The following is a 23590-nucleotide window of genomic DNA, read 5'->3' as shown; positions in this document are numbered from 1 at the left end:
GCGTTCGGCCAGCCACTCCCCCGTTTCTCCAGACACTCCCGCGTTTTTCCCTGACACACCTGCGTTTCTCCGCACACTCCCAGAAAACGGCCAGTTTCCGCCCAGAAACACCCACTTCCTGTCAATCACACTCCGATCACTTCAACGATGAAAAATCTTCGTTCGGGCGTTAGTAAATCTACTAAGTTTTGTGCTAAAATACTTAGCGCATGCGCACTGCGTACCATGCGCATTTTTGTCTTAATCGCTCCGTTGCGAAAATCGGCAACAAGCGAACAACTCGGAATGACCCCCTTAGAGAGAAGCAGATTTTTTTCAGGAGGTTTCAAACAAAAGTATCACATGCATTTAACATTTTTTTTTTAAAAAGTTAATTGATATATTGGCAATTTGACCAAGTCTAATAATGACGCACTGGAAGTCCCAGAATGAAACCAAATGCTGATTCTCAGCAATAAGTCTGCCCAAAGCACCAATTGCGAGTAGTCTTTTAAAATCACCAATGTTATATTCATTTACAAATTCAGCTGAACTGCAAAAAATTAAAGCTTCATATACTCTGTTTAAGAAAAGATAGCAGATATGAAAGCAAGCCTTGACTGAACAATATAAATTACTAATATATAAATTGCTCACTTTGATTACATTTAATAATACAGTATAAATTCTTTTTATTCTTTTTATTTTATTTTTTTTATTGCACAAACATTTGCAGTGGATAATATTAGGGATAGCTGGTCAAAATCCCGACATGGGTTGTTCGCTCGCTAGAAGTTTTTAGCAGCCGTGCAAACGCTATGCCGCCTCCCACTGGGAGTGTATTTTAGCTTAGCAGAAGTGCGAACGAAAGGTTCGCAGAGCGGCTACAAAAAATGTTTGTGCAGTGTCAGAGTAGCTTCAGACCTACTCAGCGCTTGCGAAGACTTCAGACTGTTCAGTTCCTGTTTTGACGTCACGAACACGCCCTGCGTTCGCCCAGCCACGCCTGTGTTTTTCCTGGCACTACTGCGTTTTTTCGAACACTCCCTGAAAACGGTCAGTTGACACCCAGAAACGCCCACTTCATGTCAATCACTCTGCGGCCAGCAGTGCGACTGAAAAGCTTCGCTAGACCTTGTGTAAAACTACATTGTTCGTTGCAGTTGTACGACGTGCGTGCGCATTGCGCCACATACGCATGCGCAGAAATGCAGGTTTTTTGCCTGACCGCAGCGCAGCGAACGAAATCTGCTAGCGAACAACTCGGAATACCCCCATGGTCAAAATCCCGACATTTAAATGTCGACAGGTCAAAAAGTCTACATGAGATTTCCATGATTTTTTAATTGAAACCGACTTGTTCATACTTTACCATCCCAGCGGACCTGGAGTGGGAATATAATAGTGCGCCGAGCGCAGAAGAGGCACCATGCCCGAAGCATGCCGAGTGCAGCGCGCCATGCGAGGGGACACGGTACACTTGTACATGGTACGGTGTCCATGTCGACCTCTGTTGACATACACACACAAAAACAATTCAAATTTTGTGTCGACTTTTTGACCTGTCGACATTTTTAATGTCTGTATTTTGACCTTGTCTGTATTTTAAATGTTGGTACTTTGACCTTGTCGGTATTTTGACTTGTCAGGATTTTGACCATCGTTCAATTGTTGTTGGTATTTTGACCGTCGGGATTTCATACTAAACCCAGGCTCACTATTTCTTAATAGAGTAGCCCACGGGACTGGCATCAGTAGTGACAGGAGGCAGTGCCAAAGCCACCCCATACCTTCCTGAGGTCCTCTGCTAGAACTGCATGATACAGTATGGCCGGTTTTGTCTGGTCATGAATATATTAGCGGGATTGTCTGCTGGGATTAAATGACTTGTCTTCATTCATTGCTGTGGAGAAATATTTAGAAGGCTATTGATCTGCTTAGAAGAGACGCCAGCAGCCTCTGAGGCATGTAATTAGTGGGAAATTTACTTTGTTTATTTTGTGCTTTTTGTTTTGTCAAATGTAATTTTCAAGAGATAAAGAGACAGTTTCTTGGCCCTGAGCCTCCTAATCAGTGAGATGATGGAGCTAGAGAATTTCTCATCAGGAAGATGGGGATACTGAGAGATGCTATACAGATATTTAATGTCATGGAATTGGCTGAATTAGAGCAACACCCTTTTTAACCATTTCATTTGTACCAATTAAAGAGAGGGAGGGGGGCTTGGTTCTTCACCATAAGGGATTTCAAGGCAGAGAGCTGCAGTGGTTTTCAAAGTGCTGTAATGCTCCTCAGTATATCAAGAACAGGAGTTGGCCGATCCTGCGTCACTGGTGGGGGCCATGCTGATCTCGCTGGGTAATAAAGAGGTGTCATTTAGATTTAGTGCGGCTGCAGTTCTGGCTTGTTCTGCTGAAGAAAGAGTTTATGTAAAATACAATGAGCTGAGACAGGCACTTAGCCCCCTGCTACACATGGCCATGATCCTTCTTCCTAACAGGTTCATATTTATTACAGGTGAAAACGTATTGATCTGTAATACGTTTCAGGCACTTGAATGTAAGCTCTGGCTGTTTATCAGAAGCATAATGCAGCTGTGACCAAGTCCAATATAGGGGTCCAGGCCAGTAGCGGATCTTGCCACGGGCAAGCAAGACTTTTGCCCGGGGCGCCGGCGCCATCCGGAGGGCGCCGCAACGTGGCAAGATCCGCTACTGTGCCCCCCCCCAGCCGTTGTGCTCTGAAGGGAACCAGATGCTACGCGTCTAGTTTCCCTTCGTGGAGGGGACCTTTGCTGTGCGGTGCGCGATGACGTCATCGCGCACCGACAGCATTGTGGCACAGAGACGCTAGGGGTCATAATTGACCTCTAGTGTCTATGCTGATCGAGGAGAGGAGCGGCGCCGGCGGCTGGCTGCAGCGGTCTGGATCAGGAACGGGGATAGTAAGTATACTTTTTTTTTTATTCCAGCGGCGCTACAAGGAGCACAAATGGGGCGTTACTGACCACGCCCCCGTGTGAAGCCACGCCCCTATAGTTTTGCCCAGGGCGCAACCACAGCCAGAACCAGCACTGGTCCAGGCTGCAACCCAATATGTACTGTAAGCTGCCCACCTGTGACTGCACCTGTGACCTCCACTGTAACATACTGCAGCACTAGTACCCACAACCCTTTCCTCTACTTTGTCTTTTTGTCACAGTGCAGAGACCAAAAAAATGACTCCCCCAATTACATTCACGCGGAGAAGAGGAAAGTGACAAAACAGAAGTTGCTCTGTCACCCAGACTTTTGAGCATTGACGGTAGTTTTATTTATAGGGAACACTCCGTTATTTAGGAACACTGGTACACCCAGTTATTTAGGAACAGGGGAACACTCAGTTATTTAGGAACACTGGTACACCCAGTTATTTAGGAACAGGGGAACACTCAGTTATTTAGGAACACTGGTACACCCAGTTATTTAGGAACAGGGGAACACTCAGTTATTTAGGAACACTGGTACACTCAGTTATTTAGGAACAGGGGAACACTCAGTTATTTAGGAACACTGGTACACCCAGTTATTTAGGAACAGGGGTACACTCAGTTATTTAAGGACACTGGTGGTCATTCTGAGTTGATCGCTAGCTGCCGTTCGGAGCGCAGCGATCAGGCTAAAAATCGGCACTTCTGTGCATGCGTATGGTGCGCAGTGAGCACACGTGACATACTTTCACACAAGACTATGTAGTTTCACACAAGGTCTAGCGACGCTTTTCAGTCGCACTGCTGTTTGTACAGTGACTGACAGGAAGTGGGTGTTTCTGGGAGCGTTTTCGGGGAGCGTGTGTAAAAACGCAGGCGTGCCCAATAAAAACGCAGGAGTGGCTGGGGAAACGGGGGAGTGGCTGGCGAACGCAGGGCGTGTTTGTGACGTCAAAACAGGAACTAAACAGTCTGAAGTGATCGCTAGCTAGAAGTAAGTCTCGAGCTACTCAGAAACTGCACAATCTTTTTTTGTAGCAGCGCTGCGATCCTTTCGTTCACACTTCTGCTAAGCTAAGATACACTCCCCGAGGGCGGCGGCTTAGCGTTTGCACTGCTGCTAAAAGCAGCTAGCGATCGAACAACTTGAAATGAGGGCCACTGTAACTGGAAATCAGATAAATCCCCAGCTGGGGAGGCAGCCAAACTCTGCAAATACATATTTATTTTATTATCTTCTAGAGCAGTGATCGCCAACCCGTCGCTCGCGAGCTACCGGTAGCTCGCCTAAGTATTTTCGGTAGCTCGCAAGCGGACGGGCTTGGCAAGTCACTGGCACTCCTCCTCCCCTCCTCCCTTCATTTTCACTATGGTGCCGGCCGTCAGCCAATCAGAGCTCGTGGACCGGCAGCGGCGGCACCTGATTGGCTGCCGGAACGCGAGCTTTGATTGGCTCACATACCAGCACCATATTGCAAATGCCCACCACTGCGCCGCCGCCAGAGACTCTGCCACCCTCTCCCCGGAGTCCGGAATGCACAGGAGAGGCGCGCGCTGCGCTGTCCTCCCCTTCCGTCCCTCATACAGGAGTAGTAGCAACGGCGCCAACAGCGGTGAGCACTGTGGGGGGCATTGTATCTGGCACTGCGTGGGGGGGGGCATTGTATCTGGCATTGTGGGGGCACTGTATCTGGCACTGGGGGGCATTGCATATGGCACTGTGAGGGCACTGTATCTGGCACTGGGGCACTGTATCTGACACTGTGGGGGGCACTGTATCTGGCACTGTGGGGCACTGTATCTTGCACTGGGGCTCTGTATCTGGCACTGTGAAGGCACTGTATCTGGCACTGTGGGGGCACTATCTGGCACTGTGGGGGCAGCATTGTATCTGGCACTGTGGGGGCACTGTATCTGGCACTGGGGCACTGTATCTGACACTGTGGGGGCACTGTATCTGGCACTGTGGTGGCACTGTATCTGGCACTGGGGCATTGTATCTGGCACTGTGTGGGCACTGTATCTGGCACTGTGGGGGCACTGTATCTGGCACTGTGGGGGCCCTGTATCTGGCACTGTGGGGGCATTGTATCTGGCACTGTGGGGCACTGTATCTGGCACTGTCGGGGGCATTGTATCTGGCACTGGGGCACTGTATCTGGCACTGTGGGGGCACTGTATCTGGCACTTTGGGGGCACTGTCTGGCACTGTGGGGGCACTGCATCTGGCACTGTGGGCGCATTGTATCTGGCACTGTGGGGGTACTGTATCTGGCACTGTGGGAGCATTGTATCTGGCACTGTGGGGGGCACTGTATCTGACACTGTGGGGGGCATTGTATCTGGCACTGGTAGGGGCATTGTATCTGGCACTGGTAGGGGCATTATTTGTGTATCTGGCACTGCTGAGGGCATTATTTGTGTGTCTGGCACTGCTGGGGGGCATTATTTGTGTATCTGGCACTGCTGAGGGGCATTATTTGTGTATCTGGCACTGCTGAAGGGCATTATTTGTGTATCTGGCACTGCTGAGGGGCATTATTTGTGTGTCTGGCACTACTGGGGGGCATTATTTGTGTATCTGGCACTGCTGAGGGGCATTATATGTGTATCTGGCACTGCTGAGGGGCATTATTGGTGTATCTGGCACTAATCTGGCACTGCTGAGGGGCATTATTGGTGTATCTGGCAGTGCTGAGGGGCATTATTTGTGTATCTGGCACTGCTGAAGGGTATTATTTGTGTATCTGGCACTGCTGAGGGGCATTATTGGTGTATCTGGCACTGCTGAGGAGCATTATTGGTGTATTTGGCACTGCTGAGGGGCATTAGTGTATCTGGCACTGCTGAAGGGCATTATTGGTGTATCTGGCACTGCTGAAGGGCATTATTTGTGTATCTGGCACTGCTGAGGGGCATTATTTGTGTGTCTGGCACTGCTGGGGGGGGCATTATTTGTGTATCTGGCACTGCTGAAGGGCATTATTGGTGAATCTGGCAATACTTGTAGTTGTGAGGCCACACCCACTTTGTGAGGCCACACCTACTTTCGCAGGACAAGCGCACATTGGGGGTAGCTCTTTCAGAGGTTTTACTTTCCGAAAGTAGCTCTCACCCCAATTAAGGTTGGAGACCACTGTTCTAGAGCTACCCAATAATTCTGCTCTGTGAGCCATGGGAAAAAGGCCTAATTCCAGTACCATTGATGGGGCTTGACCATTTCCCTACAGTTACATGGAAGGAATAGTGTCACCAAAGTTGTATCCCATGTGAAGCCATAATTACTGTCAGTGGTGTGTTACAGAGCTGCGGAAATGTGTAGCTGCTCCATCCATACTTAGTGGCAAAAATATTAAATGCCTTAAGGATCCAGGGCAGTATAACTTGTGCTGACAGGACTAAGGGGGACATTTACTAAGCAGTGATAAGAGCGGAGAAGTGAGCCAGTGGAGAAGTTGCCCTATCAACCAATCAGCAGCTCTGTATCATTTTATAGTATGCAAATTATAGATGTTACCTCAGTGCTGATTGGTTGCCATGGGCAACTTCTCCACTGGCTCACTTTGCCGCTCTTATCACTGCTTAGTAAATGTTCCCCTAAGTGTCAGGAGAAGATGTATTAAACCTTGGAGATAGATAAAGTAATAATAATAACAATTTTATTTATATAGCACTCTTTCTCCAATAGGACTAAAGGCACATTAACAGACATAATGAACATAATACAATACAAAAACTATGAAAATAATAAAGAGGTTTAGCTTTGTGTGAAATACAGAGAACAATGAAATAAAATAAAGAGTGTGGCGGCCATTTTGGGACATCAGTTGCAAGGATTATTCAGCCTATCCATGAAGGCTATAGGTGAGGCAGTCATTTTAGGTGCACTGCATAGGATTACACTAGGCAGGATAGGCAATGCTTGGAACTTATGACACACAATGGGAAAGATAGAAATGCTAGATGAGGTCTTTGCAAGTTTATCAAAACCATGCATTTTACACAGAACACCAGGCGGTGCAGCCATGTTGGTTGCACTACATTGTCTGCAATGTGCGAATGAGCACTACATGAAGATAAGACATACTAGAATAAAATTAACAGGATACCCACTACACAAATAATTCAACAAATCAGCTCCTTTCATTGTTCAAACGCAGCCTGTAAAATGACAGTTAGAAGCTGATTGGTTAGTACTTTATCTCTCTCCAAGCTTTTATACATCTCCCCCTCAGTCTTTATTAGAAAGCTGAGGTGACTGGGAATGTTGTCCCATGTACTAAATGTCACACTAGCTTCTGTCTGGGTCTGTGTATTTGGTCAGGGTCTACAAAGAAACAATCTTTGAAACACTTTATTTGTGAATCGTATGTATTGTCCACCATATTCTATAAAATGTTTTTATTTTAGAATATCTTCTATTTCTCCTATTTTAGGAATGTTTCAAAATGTTATGATCTCATATTTGGGGTGATACCTGGCAAGGTGAGAATTAAACACACTGGTCCCTAATAAAGACTGGATTAGGCGGGTATGGCTGTCTAAGTCAACCAGCAAAAGTCAACCAGCAAAAGGTCAACAGAGTCTAGGTCGACCCCAAGGGGTCGACAAGCACAAGGTCAACATGACAAAAAGGTCAACATGGAAAAGGTCGACACAGCAAAAGGTTGACATGAGGTTTTGTATTTTTTTGTCCCATTTACGCCATAAAGTGAATGAGAACCCCAATTAGTGCTCCGCGTCCCCTTGCATGGCGAGCAAAGGCAAGGTTCCACGCTCCGCTACAGCTGCGATTGCCACAGGATACTATTACCAATCATAAGGGGGTCTATTTACTAAGCCTTGGATGGAGATAAAGTCACTGGAGATAAAGTACCAACCAATCAGCTCCTAACTGTCATTTTTCAAACCCAGCCAGTGACTTGGCAGTTAGGAGCCGATTGGCTGATACTTTATCTCCATCCAAGGCTTAGAAAATAGACCCCTTAGTCCACGTGGATCATAAAGTATGAAAAAAGGTCAAAAAATTAAAAAAACTGGGGGGGGAAATCATGTTGACCTTTTGTCCATGTCGACCTTTTGGCCATGTCGTCCTAATGCCTGTTGACCTATTGACTGTCAACCTTATCCATGTGGACCTAGCATCCACATACCAGATCAGGCAGCTGGCACTGACTTCTTTTTAAGTAAGCCAAAAATGTATTGGGGCTAGGAAAGCTGCACAGTATAAGAGTAGGCGACACAGGACTGACTGTCATTGCAGCTAGTTTTCACTGTCAAGTGACTTCTCCATGTTATAGTATATGATCTTTCTCCTCATATAATTAAAAATGTTCCATCTATATAATACTAATAACAATATATATATATATATATATATATATATACACCTCCTTCTGTTGGGCAGAATGTTCTGTTTTCTAGAAGATGAACCTTAGCTGTAAATTTATCAACCCCTCTATTAATGTGGCCCTGACCTAGTTCCCAAGACTCGTGTTTAACTAATTTATGCCATCTCTCCACCACTAATAACAATGGCCTTCATTCCGAGTTGTTCGCTCGCAAGCTGCTTTTAGCAGCATTGCAAACGCTAGGCCGCCGCCCTCTGGGAGTGTATCTTAGCTTAGCAAAATAGCGAACGAAAGATTAGCAGAACTGCTACTAAATAAATCCTTGCAGTTTCTGAGTAGCTCCAGATCTACTCCTAGATTGCGATCACCTCAGTCCGTTCAGTTCCTGGTTTGACGTCACAAACGCGCCCTGCGTTCAGCCAGCCACTCCCCCGTTTCTCCAGACACTCCTGCATTTTTACCTGGCACGCCTGCGTTAACACACTCCCTGTAAACGCCGAGTTGCCGCCCAGAAACACCCACTTCCTGTCAATCACACTACGATCACTCGAGCGTTGGAAAAACGTCGCTCGAGCTTGTGTAAATCTACGAAGTTTTGTGTAAAATTACTAAGCGCATGCGCGCTGCGTACCATGCACATTTTCCACCTAATCACTCCGTTGCGAAAAACAGCAACGAGCAAACAACTCGGAATGACCCCCCCATGTGTAGAAATGTAACTATATTTCATCAGGGGGGGAATGTAGCAGGGTGTGAGAAAGTGAGAGATTTTGGGAGAGTTTTTCTGTTTTTTTCTTAAAGTGGCAATCATTTACATAGGGAAAACACCCTGGTTTTGCCATGTAAATGATCGCCACTTTAAAAAAAAAAAAAAAAGGGTGAATTCTCCCAAAATCTCTCACTTTCCGATTGTCACACCCTATTACATCTCCCCCCCCCCCCCCCCAAAAAAAAAATGTTTTGTCCATCCTCACTGTCTTTCAAGGGCCTAATGGGGCCTCTGGGCCAGAATGAAGAAATGAGTTGCTGCCCATACTGGTCTACCAGTATGTCATAGGCAGTGCCGTAACTAGGCATTTTAGTGCTGTGTGCAAGAAACGGCATGGCCCTCCCTTATGTAAAATCCGAGCAGTGCGCGCCATAGGCGCACGCAAAAAATTTAATGGCGTGGCTTCATGGGGAAGGGGTGTGGCCACAAAATAATACCAATTCATACTACTGTGCACAGTAGTCTCCATTATTCAAATTACGCCGCACAGTAGCGCCACTACACCAGGTAGGGAAAGGCACTGGTCAGCATGCTGGGTGGCCAAGCCAGCGATGGGCGGCCCCCAGCATGCTAGGAAAAGGATAGCAAATTCTGCTAATTAGCAGAATTTGCTATCCTTACTAAATTAGGCCCCCTGTCTCTTTAAAAGAGTGAGACAGGGCCTAAACCCATGATAGAAGCATACTGTGCATTTAAAATCCAAAAGATGCCTGAGAGCAATGCTCAGATTTTTGAAAGTCGGTGTAGGGACTGACCAAAAGGGAATGGCCGTGAAGGGGCTGGTCAGCTTAACAAACTATGCAATACTTTGGAACTAACATTCCCTGAATACAGATGAATTACAGTTTTAAGTTTTAATATTAGGCGAGTGCTGAATTTGTATAATTATTTTATTTAAATGGTGTGGTCACAAATACCCCTGGCACCGCAGACGTATGATTGCTGTGGATTCTAGCCTATTTTTTATATATAGAGAGAGAGAGAGAGAGAGAGAGAGAGAGAGAGAGAGATTTTTATTTCCATGTTACCGGGATATAAAATAAAATTCCAAAATAAATAGAGTATGTTTTAAATGGCATGCAACTTACTATTTTAAAGCCCCGTACACACGGGGGAGATGTGTGCTGAGGGATCTAGCACGGGTGTAGTACGGCTGACCGGCGGTCTCCTGACCGCCGGTCAGCTTACCGACGCCGGGATCCCGGCAGCATACCGACGCCGTGATCCCGGCGGGGAGGGGCGAGTGCAGCAAGCCCCTTGCGGGCTCGGTGGTCGCCACGGGTTCTATTCCCACTCTATGGGTGTCGTGGACACCCACGAGTGGAAATAGTCCCTGTTGGTCGGCATGCCAACCATCGGGACAGTGACCCGTCGGGCTGGTGGAGGAGCTCATGTGACTGTCGGTCAGCTGACCGGCGGTCACATGAATACCACCCATCTAGCACAGCATACCTCTAGAGCCGGCGATAGCGACGTGCAGGACCGCGCATCGCTGTCGCCGGCACCCTGTACACGGAGAGATCCGTGCTTAATTAGTCAGATTGCTTAGAATTTAAGCACGGATCTCTCTGTGTGTACCCCCTTAAGTAACTACTTTTTTAAATTAAATTACTGTATTTCTTTGCTTGCTATTTGCTATTATCTCGCAGTAGCAGAATCTGACAGTTACATTTCACTGCCTATTTCTGCCCTCTCTGTGTTCTGTAAAACAATGGGGATATTACTTTCAGATCATAAGCTGTACAGTGTGTATTTCCATGTAGATTTGCTAACGATATTTAATGCACAAAAAGGTAACATATAAGATGGAAAAGCAAATTAGCTTAAAAGTTGACAAACACTGGGGCAGATGTATTAACCTGGAGAAGACATAAGGAAGTGATAAACCATTGATATGTGCAAGGTGATAAAGAAGCCAGCCAATCAGATCCTAACTGTTAATTTACATATTAGAGCTGATTGGCTGGTGCCTTTATCACCTTGCACATATTACTGGTTTATCACTTCCTTATGCCTTCTCCAGGTTAATACATCTGCCCCACTGTCAGAAAACCTGCATGGAAATATGTATGTGTATAGATAAATTCTCTCTCTCTCTCTCTCTCTCTCTCTCTCTGTCTCTCTCTTTCTGTATGTAATTGTCCGTATGTGTATCTTTTTATCTATCTATCTTTCTATAAGTGACGTGCGGTCAGGTGAAGCCTCTCCTGTCATACTCCAGTTTTATTAAACTTATTATTTGTGTGTGTGATGTATCTATACAGTATTTCTCATGGAGGCTTCTCACTAATACCAGTCACATGTACAGCTGTACACATCCATCTGGGATCAGTATGAAATACCAACAATCAAAATCCCAACAACATTTGACCGATGGTCAAAATCCTGACAAGGTCAAAATATGTACATTTAAAATATCAACAAGGTCAAAATACTGACATTTAAAATGTCGACAGGTCAAAAAGTTGACATGTTTTTCATTGTTTTTTGTATGTCGACATAGGTTGGCATGGACACAGTTTAAGTGTGCCGTGCCCCCTCGCATAGCTCGCTGCTCTCGCCATGCTTCAGACGCTTCGGGGCACACTATTATATTCCCCATCCAGGTCCACTGGGATGGTAAAATATGAACAAGTCGGTTTCAATTAAAAAATCATGAAAAACTCATGTCGACTTTTCCACCTGTCGACATTTGAAATGTCGGTATTTTGACCTTGTCTGTATTTTAAATGTTGGTATTTTGACCATGTCGGGTTTTTGACCTTTTCAGGTTTTGTCTGTCGGTCATTGGTTGTCGGGATTTTGACCATCTGGATATTGATTGTAGGCAAATTGACTGCATCCCATCCAGCTGTGTTCCTCCTGTATATGATTGTCTACTTTCAGACTTCTTGATGGATTTGAATTTATATGCGCCTTCCTGCAACTTTTATGCAGTCCTTAATCTTTCTAGGTTTGCGTTGTGCATTTCAGCAATACAGAATCATGACTTTTGTTGTTGCACTGACATAACTTGGATACAACTGAATTCAGCAATGTTTCATTCTATTCCAAAGCCACAACATGAAACAACTCATCCCCATTATATAGAAAAGTAACTGAAAGTTACAGAAACTACCAGAGAAGCAAAAGATGCAGTATGAATGAAACAGGTCTTAACATGGACAGCTTATTGAAGAAGTTTGATACATTAGAAATGGCTTTTCTACTTGATGTTAAGGCACTGAGCTTACAAGAGTGAAGTTTTCATATATATATATATATATATATATATATATACATACATACATACTGTATCTTTAGATGTTTTTTCTGTATAAAGTATGTAGATAATGATTATGACTAGTGATCACTTTAGGATTTGAATATAACATCTGGATAAGAGCAGATCTTAACAGATTCATAGGGTAGGAGGTTCTGGTATCATGGCCGTACAAGGTTTCCATCAGGGGCATTACTTTCCAGCTGCTGTGGAACCACAAATCCCAGCATGTTCTGCTAACTTATGGCAAGACTTGTAGTTCCATCAGAGATAGAAAGACATAGGTTGGCAACCTAAGTTTCAGGATATAGTTGCACCTTATATTGCCCATCACCAACTTCTGTTATAATGAATCCAAGAACCTTAGTTCCTGGATCTACCTCTGTTTGTAAAGACAACCCTAGTGACTCTCATTGAGCCTCCTAAAGAGTGGACAAGTGGAGAAGTTGCACATAGCAACCAATAATCTTCTACCTATCATTTTATATAATCTACTTGAATCTACTTGATAAATGCTATATAGAAGGTATAGCTTCTCCACTCTTGATAAGGCTTGTTACATCTGCACCAATGTATCCTGTTTGCATGTGAAATCCCAATTAAGTCATTATTGTTATCCCTGTATCCAAATGACCTATATTATTGCGCCCACAAACACATTGTACATTGACCCATATATAAAGCTGGTCTTCATCTTGGTGCTCCGCCAATTAGCAGTGATCATTCTCATCATCATACATATGGTTTGTAATAGACATGGATGTGACACATTTTCAGTTTGCTGCCTGGATTCTGTTTTGCCTCTTTATTATGAGAATAGTACACAGATCCACAAAAGCCACCAAGAAAATTATAGCTGCAGCTCTGCAATGCCTTGCATTCAGCAGTGTATGTGGGTAGGGTTAATGTGCAACACTGAAGTGATGAGTAGAAGGAAGGGTAATATCTAGGGGCAGATTCAATTGCTCGCATGTTGTGTTGCTCGGCCTCTTTTCCCAGGTAAAATGTCCAGAGATATTCAATAAGAAAACTATGATCAACCCAGGAGCACTACTGACCACAGGTAATGGAACACATCCCTTCTCCTCTAAATCAGGCTCTTCTCCTCTAAACAAAAAAACTATGTAATGCTGCAATAATGAAAAATGCGTATTTCATTCTGATTTAAAGGGAAAGGCAGCTGACAATATTGACAAGTATTGCTATGAAATATACTGCTAGTCGCATAGCAGTGAAAGGGTTAAAAAGTGACCAAGATGTCATGAGTTACCCCAGTGGTGCTGAAGATTACACTGCATGGACAAAGAAAGACTGGAAGTCCCTGGTTCTGAACTCACCTGCATTAACCTTGCACCACCAGGATGGGACGCGATTGGGTCTCTGCTTAAAGCGGTAGGTTTCATACTCTAAGTAAGGAAGGCAATATGACCATAGAGGTGATATGGGTGATCTATGACCCAATAAAAAAGTGTGGAGGTCTGTGGGCAACACGGGAGGTGGTCTGAAACATCGACCATTAAGGAGGTGGTATGGATTCTGAGCCACTAGGTAGGTGTATTGAATCATGGACCACTAAGGAGCTGGACAGGATTGTGGGTCACTAAAGAGGTGCACTGAATTATGGACCACTACGGAAGTGGAATGGATTGTGAGACACTAAAGAGGTGGATTGAATCATGGACCACTAAGGAGGTGGTGTGGATTGTGGGCCACTAAAGAGGTGCATTGGATTTGTGGGTCACAAGAGAAGTGAAGTGGATTGTGGACAATAAAGAGGTGGAGTGAATTCTGGATCTCAAGGTATGTGGAATGGATTGTGGGCCATGAGGGAGATGGAATGTAGTGTGTGCCATGAGGGTGTGGAGTTGATTGATAGTGAGGAGTTTTATTAGCTGGGAAACATTTTTTTCTGCTAAAATATTTATTTTTTGTCTTCACTTTCTTCTGCTGTAGATTCTTCATCCTCTTTTTCTTCCTCGCCCTCTTCCTCTGCTTCTTCTTCCTTACCCTCTTCATCTTCTTCACCTGTAGAAACAAACACATACATATGGGTGTGACAGCAATGTAATTACTGTCAATACTTTTATATAGACATTGGGCCTGATTCAGAGGTGGACGCTAATGCAGCCATGACTGCATCTTATCTACAAAGCGACTGAATCTCATAATTCATACAGAGACACCCAACAGTTGTGGTGCTAATCAACCACTCTGTGGAAATAGTCGCACCATCAGTCACACTTTTGAACATTGCACCTGCCCTATGGAGGTGCAGAATGTCCATCTGAATATGGCCGCCATAATTATTGCAACTACGGAACCAGCTGCAGTCACTAGCCACGGCACAGCCGCATCTGGCTTATCAGCACTGTTGCCTATAGGGATTGCCCACCTCTCTTTGCTCCCACCAGTGAAAATCATCACGATGCATGTGCAGTGTGACTCAGAAGCATGCACAGACTTAAATCACTGACTGCTTGTATCCGATGCCTCAACAACGTCCACCTCTGAATCAGGGCCATTGTATACTAACATGTAATATAATGTTTGATAGTAATCATTATCAGTTGGTTTCTGTGCCTTTAAGTTGTTACTGATTTTACCTTCTCCCTCGGCCTCTTCTCCCTCTGCCTCTTCTCCTTCATCTTCCTCTGCAGCCTCCTCTTCCTCCTCTGGGGGCTCTGCCTTTGCCTCTTCTGCCCTAGATGACTCAATGGTTTCCTCTACGTCAAGCTGCTCTTCTTGTACATGGCTGGCATAGTAGGTGGGGAATGAACGAGCGGAGATGTATGAGCTGCTCTGCAAGCTGTATGCAGATCGACCAAACACAGGAGCACTTTGTGTGTATCCACTGGTGATAGCCCCAACACCGGAGAAACTCAGCCTGGTCTCCTCTCCTTCCAGTAACTTCCTGCAGAGAGACAGGGATTTACCAGAGAGAAAGCACTTTTATGTTATTGCATAGTAGTGGAAAGATGATGGGAGGTGAGATAAGCATTGCAGGAGTATAGCAAGGCCTGCACCTCACACTATAGGTTTCCAAGAGACTACGGTTTTCAGAGTCAGAGAAATGACAGACATATGAGTAGAGAAATATTATAATTAGCCATAACTGAAATCAGGAGTACAAGACATGCATGCATTTGTTTAAAGCTATAAATCTAATTTAATACCTGTATGCAGCAATCTCTATGTCCAGTGCCATTTTAACGTTAAGCAGATCCTGGTACTCCTTCAGGTACCTCGCCATCTCACTCTTTGTATTCCTCAGCTCATCCTCTAATCTGTTTATGGCATCCTGTGGGCAAGAGAAGAACAGACTATTGCAGTATCTGCAGAGCAGCTCTACTATATACTGTAGATGGTCTGTGTTCCATCAGTGGGCAGACCTGCTTGGAATGATACATAGTGTATAGCAACAGTGATTGCAATTAAAAGTGAAAAGCTACAGACCTTTGTGTTTTTTCTAATTTATGGGTTTTGTATACAAATGTTACAATTATGTTATTAGTGTTCCCCTAATTCTATGCTAATTAGCCCATCTTGATAAAACAGGCTTAGACAACCTATGTTGCGAGATAGGTTGTGGAACTATAAGTACCAGCAGAGGTAGGAAGTTCTATATTCAAAACAGCTGAAGAAATATTTATTTAGAATAACAAGTTTTAAGTCTTAAAATACATATTCCTGAAGTACTGAATTTATTGCCACTGGAGATACAGGTGGGGTGGTCCACCTGTGCATGTAATAGTGTGAGAGATAGATGTTCTTCATTTGAATTGGTCTCTGGTATGCTGTGACTTTATGACACTGCATAATTTTGTGCAGGGAAGGGAGGCTTTGATATATATAGTAAGCAGCTTCCCTTTCAAAAGGACAAATAAAAGCTATTTAAGGATGCTTGCTTTTTTTCCCCCAGTTTCCTCATGTTAATTCATGAAGTTTTCACATTTGTTTAGATTGGAGAGAACAGCGCATATTTTCCAGACTTTGTACAGAATCACAACGAGATCCTTTACTAGCATAAATACACCTGCCCCTGCTAGGCGATAAAGAAAACATGCACGATAACAGTCCTGAGGACTGAAATTTGAGAAACAGTGGCAGATTTATTAAGCCTGGTGAAGTGATAAAGTGGAAGGAGATAATGCACCAGCCAGTCAGCTCCTAACTGTCATTTTTCAAACCCAGCCTGTGACATGGTAGTTAGGATCTGATTGGCTGGTCCTTTATCACCTTCCTCTTTATCACTTCTCCGAGTTTAGTAAATCTGCCCCACAGTGCGGAATGTCACGCTAAACACATCGCTAACAATGCGCTGTCCAAAGTGCTGAACCCCTCGCTAGCAATGCGCAATCCCAATCTACAATCTGCCACTTAATTACTTTTGTACCATCACCTACTTACATATACTATGCCACGGTCTTTAGACTAATGAACACCCCTTACACCCCCGTACCTGCATTCCTGCTATCTCTGAGCTCTGCTTGTCTTCCACGTCCTGGATCTGCCTCTGCAGCGCATCATTCACACCCCTGCAGGCATCGATCTCCAGTCCCTTGACTTTGAGCTGCCGCCGGGTCTCCGACACCTCGTCCTTGGCGCTCCGCACTGCGTCCGTGTTCCGCGCCGCGCTCTGCGTCAGGACCGTGAACCGAGACTTGAACCACTCCTCCGCGGACTGCATGTTCTTGGCCGCCAGCTTCTCGTACTGCGCCCGAATGTCGCGCAGCGCGGAGCTCAGGTCCGGCTTGGAGACGTCAACCTCCAAGGAGATCTGCGCGTACTGGATCTGCGCCTGCAGCTGCGCCAGCTCCTCATCGTGCACTTTCTTCAAGAAGGCGATCTCGTCCAGCAGGCTATCCATCCGCTTCTCCAGCTCCACTCTGGCCAGGGCGGCCGCGTCGGCCTCCTTCCTGACCTCCAGCAGCCTGGCCTCTGCGTCCTCCCGGCTGAGCGCCTCTTCCTCGTAGCGCGCCTGGAGCACCCGCAGCGCATCTTCCAGCCGCTCGCGCTCGGAGCGCAGGCTCTGGCGGTCCCCGGTGGCTTCTTCGTGCGCCAGGCGCAACTGTCGCACCTCCTGCTCGTAGAGGCTGCGCAGCCTGGAAGGCTCGCTGTGCTTCTGGCGCAGCAGATGGAGTTCGGCTTCCAGTACCTTGTTGCGCTTCTCCAGTTCATGGACCCTCTCGATGAAGTTGGCAAAGCGGTCGTTGAGGTCCTGGAGCTGCGCCTTCTCCTGGGTGCGCACTATCTTCAGGTCGCTGCTGATAGCCGCAACCTGCGTGAGGTCCAGGGAGTCAGCGCTGTGGAAGCGGGCGGAGGAAGAGGAAGAAGTGGCGTAACTGCGCCTCACCGAGCTGATGGCTGGGGAGTAGCTTGTCCGGCTCGGGGACACATAGCTGCTCCTGATGTGCACCCGGGGGCCACTCTCCACCACCCGGCGCTTGTAGGAGGTGTAGTACGGGTCGTAGCTGTAGGAGCTCATGGTGCAGTCTACTACTGAGCAGCACTAAGCAGAGCTCCCTCTTGCACATCTACTTATAGAGCATGGGACTGGACTGCGCAGGCGCACTGCAGGAGAGCTCGTTATCAGTCAGCACCAAGGACAGCACAGGGTCCTCGCTCCCTACTTCTGCTTGATATCCCACCAGAGCCTACTGGGCACAGCTGCACAGCCTCTTCTCTGGTCATAGATGCAGAGCTCTCGGGTTATACCTTGTGCAGTGCGGCTGCACAGTCCATGGCTGCTGGCTTGACAAGTTTATTCAAATGAATGGGTAAAATTAACCATTGAGACGCCAGACTATATATTGGGCAGCACGCTGAGTCTCTGAGGGTTACAGTAACCCCCTCTGCTGCCCATGTGTCCGTTCTGTCTGTTCTCTCGTTCAGTAGTGCAACACCTGCTTCATGCTTTTGGGGTAGGTAAATCCCAATGAGTTGATTTATGCCAGCTGACTGACAAAAATATATGAATGATACCAATGATACTGTATACAGTAAATATTTTTATTTTCTTGTTGTTAGGTCAACTCTATTGCTTGGTCCATTGGTAAATACAGGCTATATTATTTGAGTAATGTTTTCTCCATAGAGTCAGGCAGGTGGGCTTAGTTTACAGCTGGACAATACTAAAATACTGTAGATCACACACATGACATTATCATACATCTGACAGTTCAGTATTTGGGTACCAGGACAGAAGTGCACATGAGTGGGTTGGGAGATCATATTAGAAACAGAATATTGGTGCAGTGCTGTGAAGATTACAACATTCCGTCTGCTCACTGTGCTGGGATCCAGGTTGCTAAACAGTAACACAGAGCATTTTTCCACGATGCACTGTAGAAGCGGATCTATCTAAAGTCTGCTAATCGTACACGTAAAAATGTTTCATTAAATGATATAATAAAACACACGACAAATCTGCCAAGTCTGCTGTCTGTTTGCTTGTCTGATAAATTCAGAGTAGTCTAAAAAGTATACGGCCATGAATTGAATGTATTTATTAATATATTAGATATAATATGCACTACAGTTTATAATTCAGCAAAAGTGGAACTCTGCAAAACCAGTGAAGTTTTATGATATAAGTTGCTTACTTTTACTAAATACACACTATTTAATGCAAATGGGCTTGCAGCTTGCAATGGCAGTATCCATGTGTGGGGGTACAGTTTTCACTGTACCCCCACACCCCACCCCACAACCCCCAAAAAAAAAACACAAAAAGAAGGATGAGCGTGCGCCGAAGGCGCAGACACCGGAAAATGGGCGTGGCCACACTCCAGAAGGGGTGTGGCCACGCTCCAGAAGGGGTGTGGCCACTGAACATGGCCCACGATGCCAGTTACATTGCCCCACAGTGCCACATACAATGCCCCACAGTGCCGGATACATGCCCCACAGTGCCAGTTACATTGCCCCACAGTGCCGGATACATGCCCCACAGTGCCATATACATGCCCCACAGTGCCACAGCGTCGGGGAAATGGGCGTGGCCACACACCAGAAGGGGTGTGGCCATGCTCCAGAAGGGGTGTGGCCACTGAACATGGCCCACGATGCCAGTTACATTGCCCCACAGTGCCACATACAATGCCCCACAGTGCCGGATACATGCCCCACTCAGTGCCAGTTACATTGCCCCACAGTGCCGGATACATGCCCAACAGTGCCGTATACATGCCCCACAGTGCCAGATACATTTCCCCACAGTGCCAGATACATTGCCCCACAGTGCCAGATACATGCCCCACTCAGTGCCAGATACATGCCCCACAGTGCCGGATACATGCCCCACAGTGCCGTATACATGCCCCACAGTGCCAGATACATTGCCCCACAGTGCCAGATACATGCCCCACTCAGTGCCAGATACATGCCCCACAGTGCCAGATACATTGCCCCACTCAGTGCCAGATACATGCCCCACTCAGTGCCATATACATGCCCCACAGTGCCAGTAACATTGCCCCACAGTGCCAGTTACATTGCCCCACAGTGCCAGATACATTGCCCCACAGTGCCAGATACATGCCCCACTCAGTGCCAGATACATGCCCCACAGTGCCAGTTACATTGCCCCACAGTGCCAGTTACATTGCCCCACTGTGCCAGTTACATTGCCCCACAGTGCCAGATACATGCCCCACAGTGCCAGATACATTGCCCCACAGTGCCAGATACATGCCCAACTCAGTGCCAGTTACATGCCCCACAGTGCCAGTTACATTGCCCCACAGTGCCAGTTACATTGCCCCACAGTGCCAGATACATTGCCCCACAGTGCCAGATACATTGCCCCACAGTGCCAGATACATGCCCCACAGTGCCAGTTATATTGCCCCACAGTGCCAGTTACATTGCCCCACTGTGCCAGTTACATTGCCCCACAGTGCCAGATACATGCCCCACAGTGCCAGATACATGCCCCACTCAGTGCCAGATACATGCGCCACAGTGCCAGTTACATGCCCCACAGTGCCAGTTACATTGCCCCACTGTGCCAGTTACATTGCCCCACAGTGCCAGATACATGCCCCACAGTGCCAGATACATGCCCCACAGTGCCAGTTACATGCCCCACAGTGCCAGGCCCCACTCAGTGCCAGTTACATGCCCCATTTGGTGCCAGATACATGCCCCACTGTGCCGCCGCCGACCCCTTCCCCCCCCCCGGTCACTCACCGGCCGCCTTGTTGTTGATATGTGAGGAGAGGAGAGCGCAGCGCAGCACCTCTCCGTCCCCTCACCGCTCCAGGTCTCCGGCGGCTGTCTGGCGCCGGTACGCTAGCCAATCAGAGCTTGCAGACCGGCAGCCAATCAGGAGCCGGTCCGCAAGCTATGATTGGCTAACGCCGGAGACCGGACACAGCAGCGCTGCTAGTGCTGGCAGCGCTGCTAGTGCTGGCAGCGGCGGTGAGGGGAGGGAGAGACGCTGCGCGCTCCTCCCCTCACATTTAGGGTTGACGGGGGCGAGTGGGGCATGATGCCCTGGCCGCCGGCGGCGCCCCCCTCTCCTGGGCCTGCCAAGGCACCCAGGGCACGTGCCCCACTCGCCCTACCCTAGATACGCCTCTGATCACAGCACTCAGATTTTCACCAATTTGCAAAAAACATACCACAAGTATATACTGATGGCTAATATCAGTGGTGGATTTTACCTATGGGCTCCTTACTACAGGTCTGATTCAGAGTTGCACACAAGCCTGATTTTTTTAAAGAAGAATATCACCCAGACATAAATGACAAATGTAATAGAGACAATAGAAATAGAAAAGTTAAAATAATGAAGGCGGATACTACTAAAGTTGAAGTAGGGTTGACATTTTTATTGCTTCCTCCATCTTCTTCTTGGCTACTGGCTGGCTTGAAATTGTATTTGCTTCATAAATAATACCTAGGGCTGTGAAATACAGGATATACCCCAACATGGGTACATGAGTGTAATACAGAACAGACAGTGCTGAAATGCTGTTAAAGAAAAGATCACTGAGCTTTTCAAGAAATGCTTAAGAACAGGTTTTTGAATTAGATATATGATATCCAGAGAGTTGTGAGATGTTACAGACTATGGGGCAGATGTATTAACCTGGCGGAGGCATAAGGAAGTGATCAAGCAATGATATGTGCAAGGTAATAAACGTACCAGCCAATCAGCTCCAATATGTAAATCAGCAGTTAGGAGCTGATTGGCTGGTTAATTTATCACCTTGCACATATCACTGGTTTATCACTTCCTTATGCCTTCTCCAGGTTAATACATTAGCCCCTATGTTTCCCAAATGTATTTAGATGGATACATTTAATATGATACCTAATGTATTTGAAAAGTTCTAAAAATTGGGGGGAAGAGGAACTACCTGTGCACACTTTTCATTTTCTAGGTCATTGGACCACAGACCAATAAGATGTGGGAAATTCAGAGATTTTGCATTTATATACCTATGAGGTTTGGATTTTTGTTTAGTAACTGTTTAAATGAGATGTGTATAATTGTACAGTTCATACTGTATAAGTGGCAGAAGAGACTGGTGTAATTATCTATGACCGAGGTTCTCAACTCTAATCCAAAAGTACCACCAACAGGTCATGTTTTGTGGATTTCCTTAATCGTGCACAAATGAGTTAATCTATTTTGTATCACTGACCTGGTTTGAGGAGGTTGTGGACTCGGGGTTTCTTCCGATGACCGGGAAGTGGAACCGCAACTGGGCCGCAGCAGAGAAGGCCGGATGTAAGTCTTCCTCATGCAGGATCTGATCGGCAGACAGGAGGCACGTGCGGACGCTGAAGGTCTCCTGAAAGAGAGAACTTGACAGGTGCTGGTAAATCACGGAGGTGCTTGGAGGCACGGAGGTGCTTGGAGGCACGGAGGTGCTGGAGGCACGGAGGTGCTTGGAGGCACGGAGGTGCTTGGAGGCACGAATGTGCTGGAGGCACGGAGGTGCTTGGAGGCACGGATGTGCTGGAGGCACGGAGGTGCTTGGAGGCACGGAGGTGCTTGGAGGCACGCATGTGCTGGAGGCATGGAGGTGCTTGGAGGCACGGATGTGCTGGAGGCACTGAGGTGCTTGGAGGCACGGATGTGCTGGAGGCACGGAGGTGCTTGGAGGCACGGATGTGCTGGAGGCACGGAGGTGCTTGGAGGCACGGAGGTGCTTGGAGGCACGGATGTGCTGGAGGCACGGAGGTGCTTGGAGGCACGGAGGTGCTTGGAGGCATGGAGCACTGGAGATCACAGGTACAGTTGAACGATGATAGTCAGGCGCCGGAGCACTGCCCGGCGTCTGAATTTAAACTTCCCGCCAGGGCCTGATTGGAGGATGGGCCGATGACGTCACCCGCAGCTCCCGAGGACGTCGGACGTGGAGGCCTGCTAGACGGAGCGCCGGACGCCGGGACCCGCCAGCGAGGATGGCCGCACGGAGACCCAGCGCGCCCGGAGAGGTAAGTATGAAGACCGCGGTGCCGTGACAGTACCCCCTCCTCTAGGACTGGCCCCTGGACACTTTCCGGCTTCATAGGATGTCTAGCATGGAAGATCCGGACTAGTCGAGGAGCCGAGACCTCAGAAGCCTTTATCCAACTTCTCTCCTCAGGACCATATCCTTTCCATTCCACCAGATATTGCAGATTCTTGTGAAGGTAACGCGAGTCTAGAATATTTTTGATCTCGAAGTCTGTTCCTGTTTCAGTCTCCACTGAGGTGGGGCTAGAGGTCTTTGAATGGAAACGATTAAGGACGAGAGGACGAAGAAGAGAAACATGGAAGGCGTTCGGCATACGTAGGTGCGAAGGTAAACCCAGCTTGCAGACCACAGGATTCAGGACTTGTAGCACAGGGTAAGGACCGATGAATCTTGGAGCAAACTTCATGGTGGGCACCTTCAACCGGAGATTACGTGTGGACAGCCATACCCTGTCGCCAACCTTGTATTGTGGAGCGGCTCGCCGTTTCTTATCCGCAAAGAACTTGTACCGGACTGAAACCTTCTTAAGATTAGCATGAACTTTACTCCAAATTTGTCTGAAGTGTAGTAGAGTGGACGTTACAGCTGGAACCTCTTCCATCGGAAGGCTTAGTAATTCTGGAACACTTGGATGGAACCCATAGTTGATGAAAAATGGAGATTCACCAGTGGAAGAATGAAACGAATGATTATGGGCAAACTCTGCCCAAGGTAACAACTCCACCCAGTTGTCCTGTGAAGGGGAGAGATAAAGACGGAGGAAAGTCTCTAGATCTTGATTGACTC

At 46.9% G+C, this 23590-nt stretch overlaps 1 protein-coding gene across 1 annotated transcript; it reads right to left on the bottom strand.

The window, feature by feature from the left end:
* Positions 1–13099: 13099 nt before the first annotated feature.
* NEFL (neurofilament light chain) lies at positions 13100–17872 on the bottom strand. Its single transcript, XM_063931865.1, has 4 exons — positions 16789–17872; positions 15503–15627; positions 14933–15240; positions 13100–14354 (listed from the first exon to the last, which is right to left on the bottom strand). The coding sequence occupies exons 1-4, from the start codon at positions 17812–17814 to the stop codon at positions 14251–14253; spliced, it is 1563 nt and encodes a 520-aa protein (XP_063787935.1). The 5' UTR covers positions 17815–17872; the 3' UTR covers positions 13100–14250.
* Positions 17873–23590: the final 5718 nt, after the last annotated feature.

The sequence above is a fragment of the Pseudophryne corroboree genome, chromosome 6 (genome assembly GCF_028390025.1).
Source record: "Pseudophryne corroboree isolate aPseCor3 chromosome 6, aPseCor3.hap2, whole genome shotgun sequence".
In the NCBI taxonomy this organism is placed as follows: Eukaryota; Metazoa; Chordata; class Amphibia; order Anura; family Myobatrachidae; genus Pseudophryne; species Pseudophryne corroboree.
Note: the sequence above shows the minus strand (reverse complement) of the source record. Positions and strands in the feature narration are given on the sequence as shown.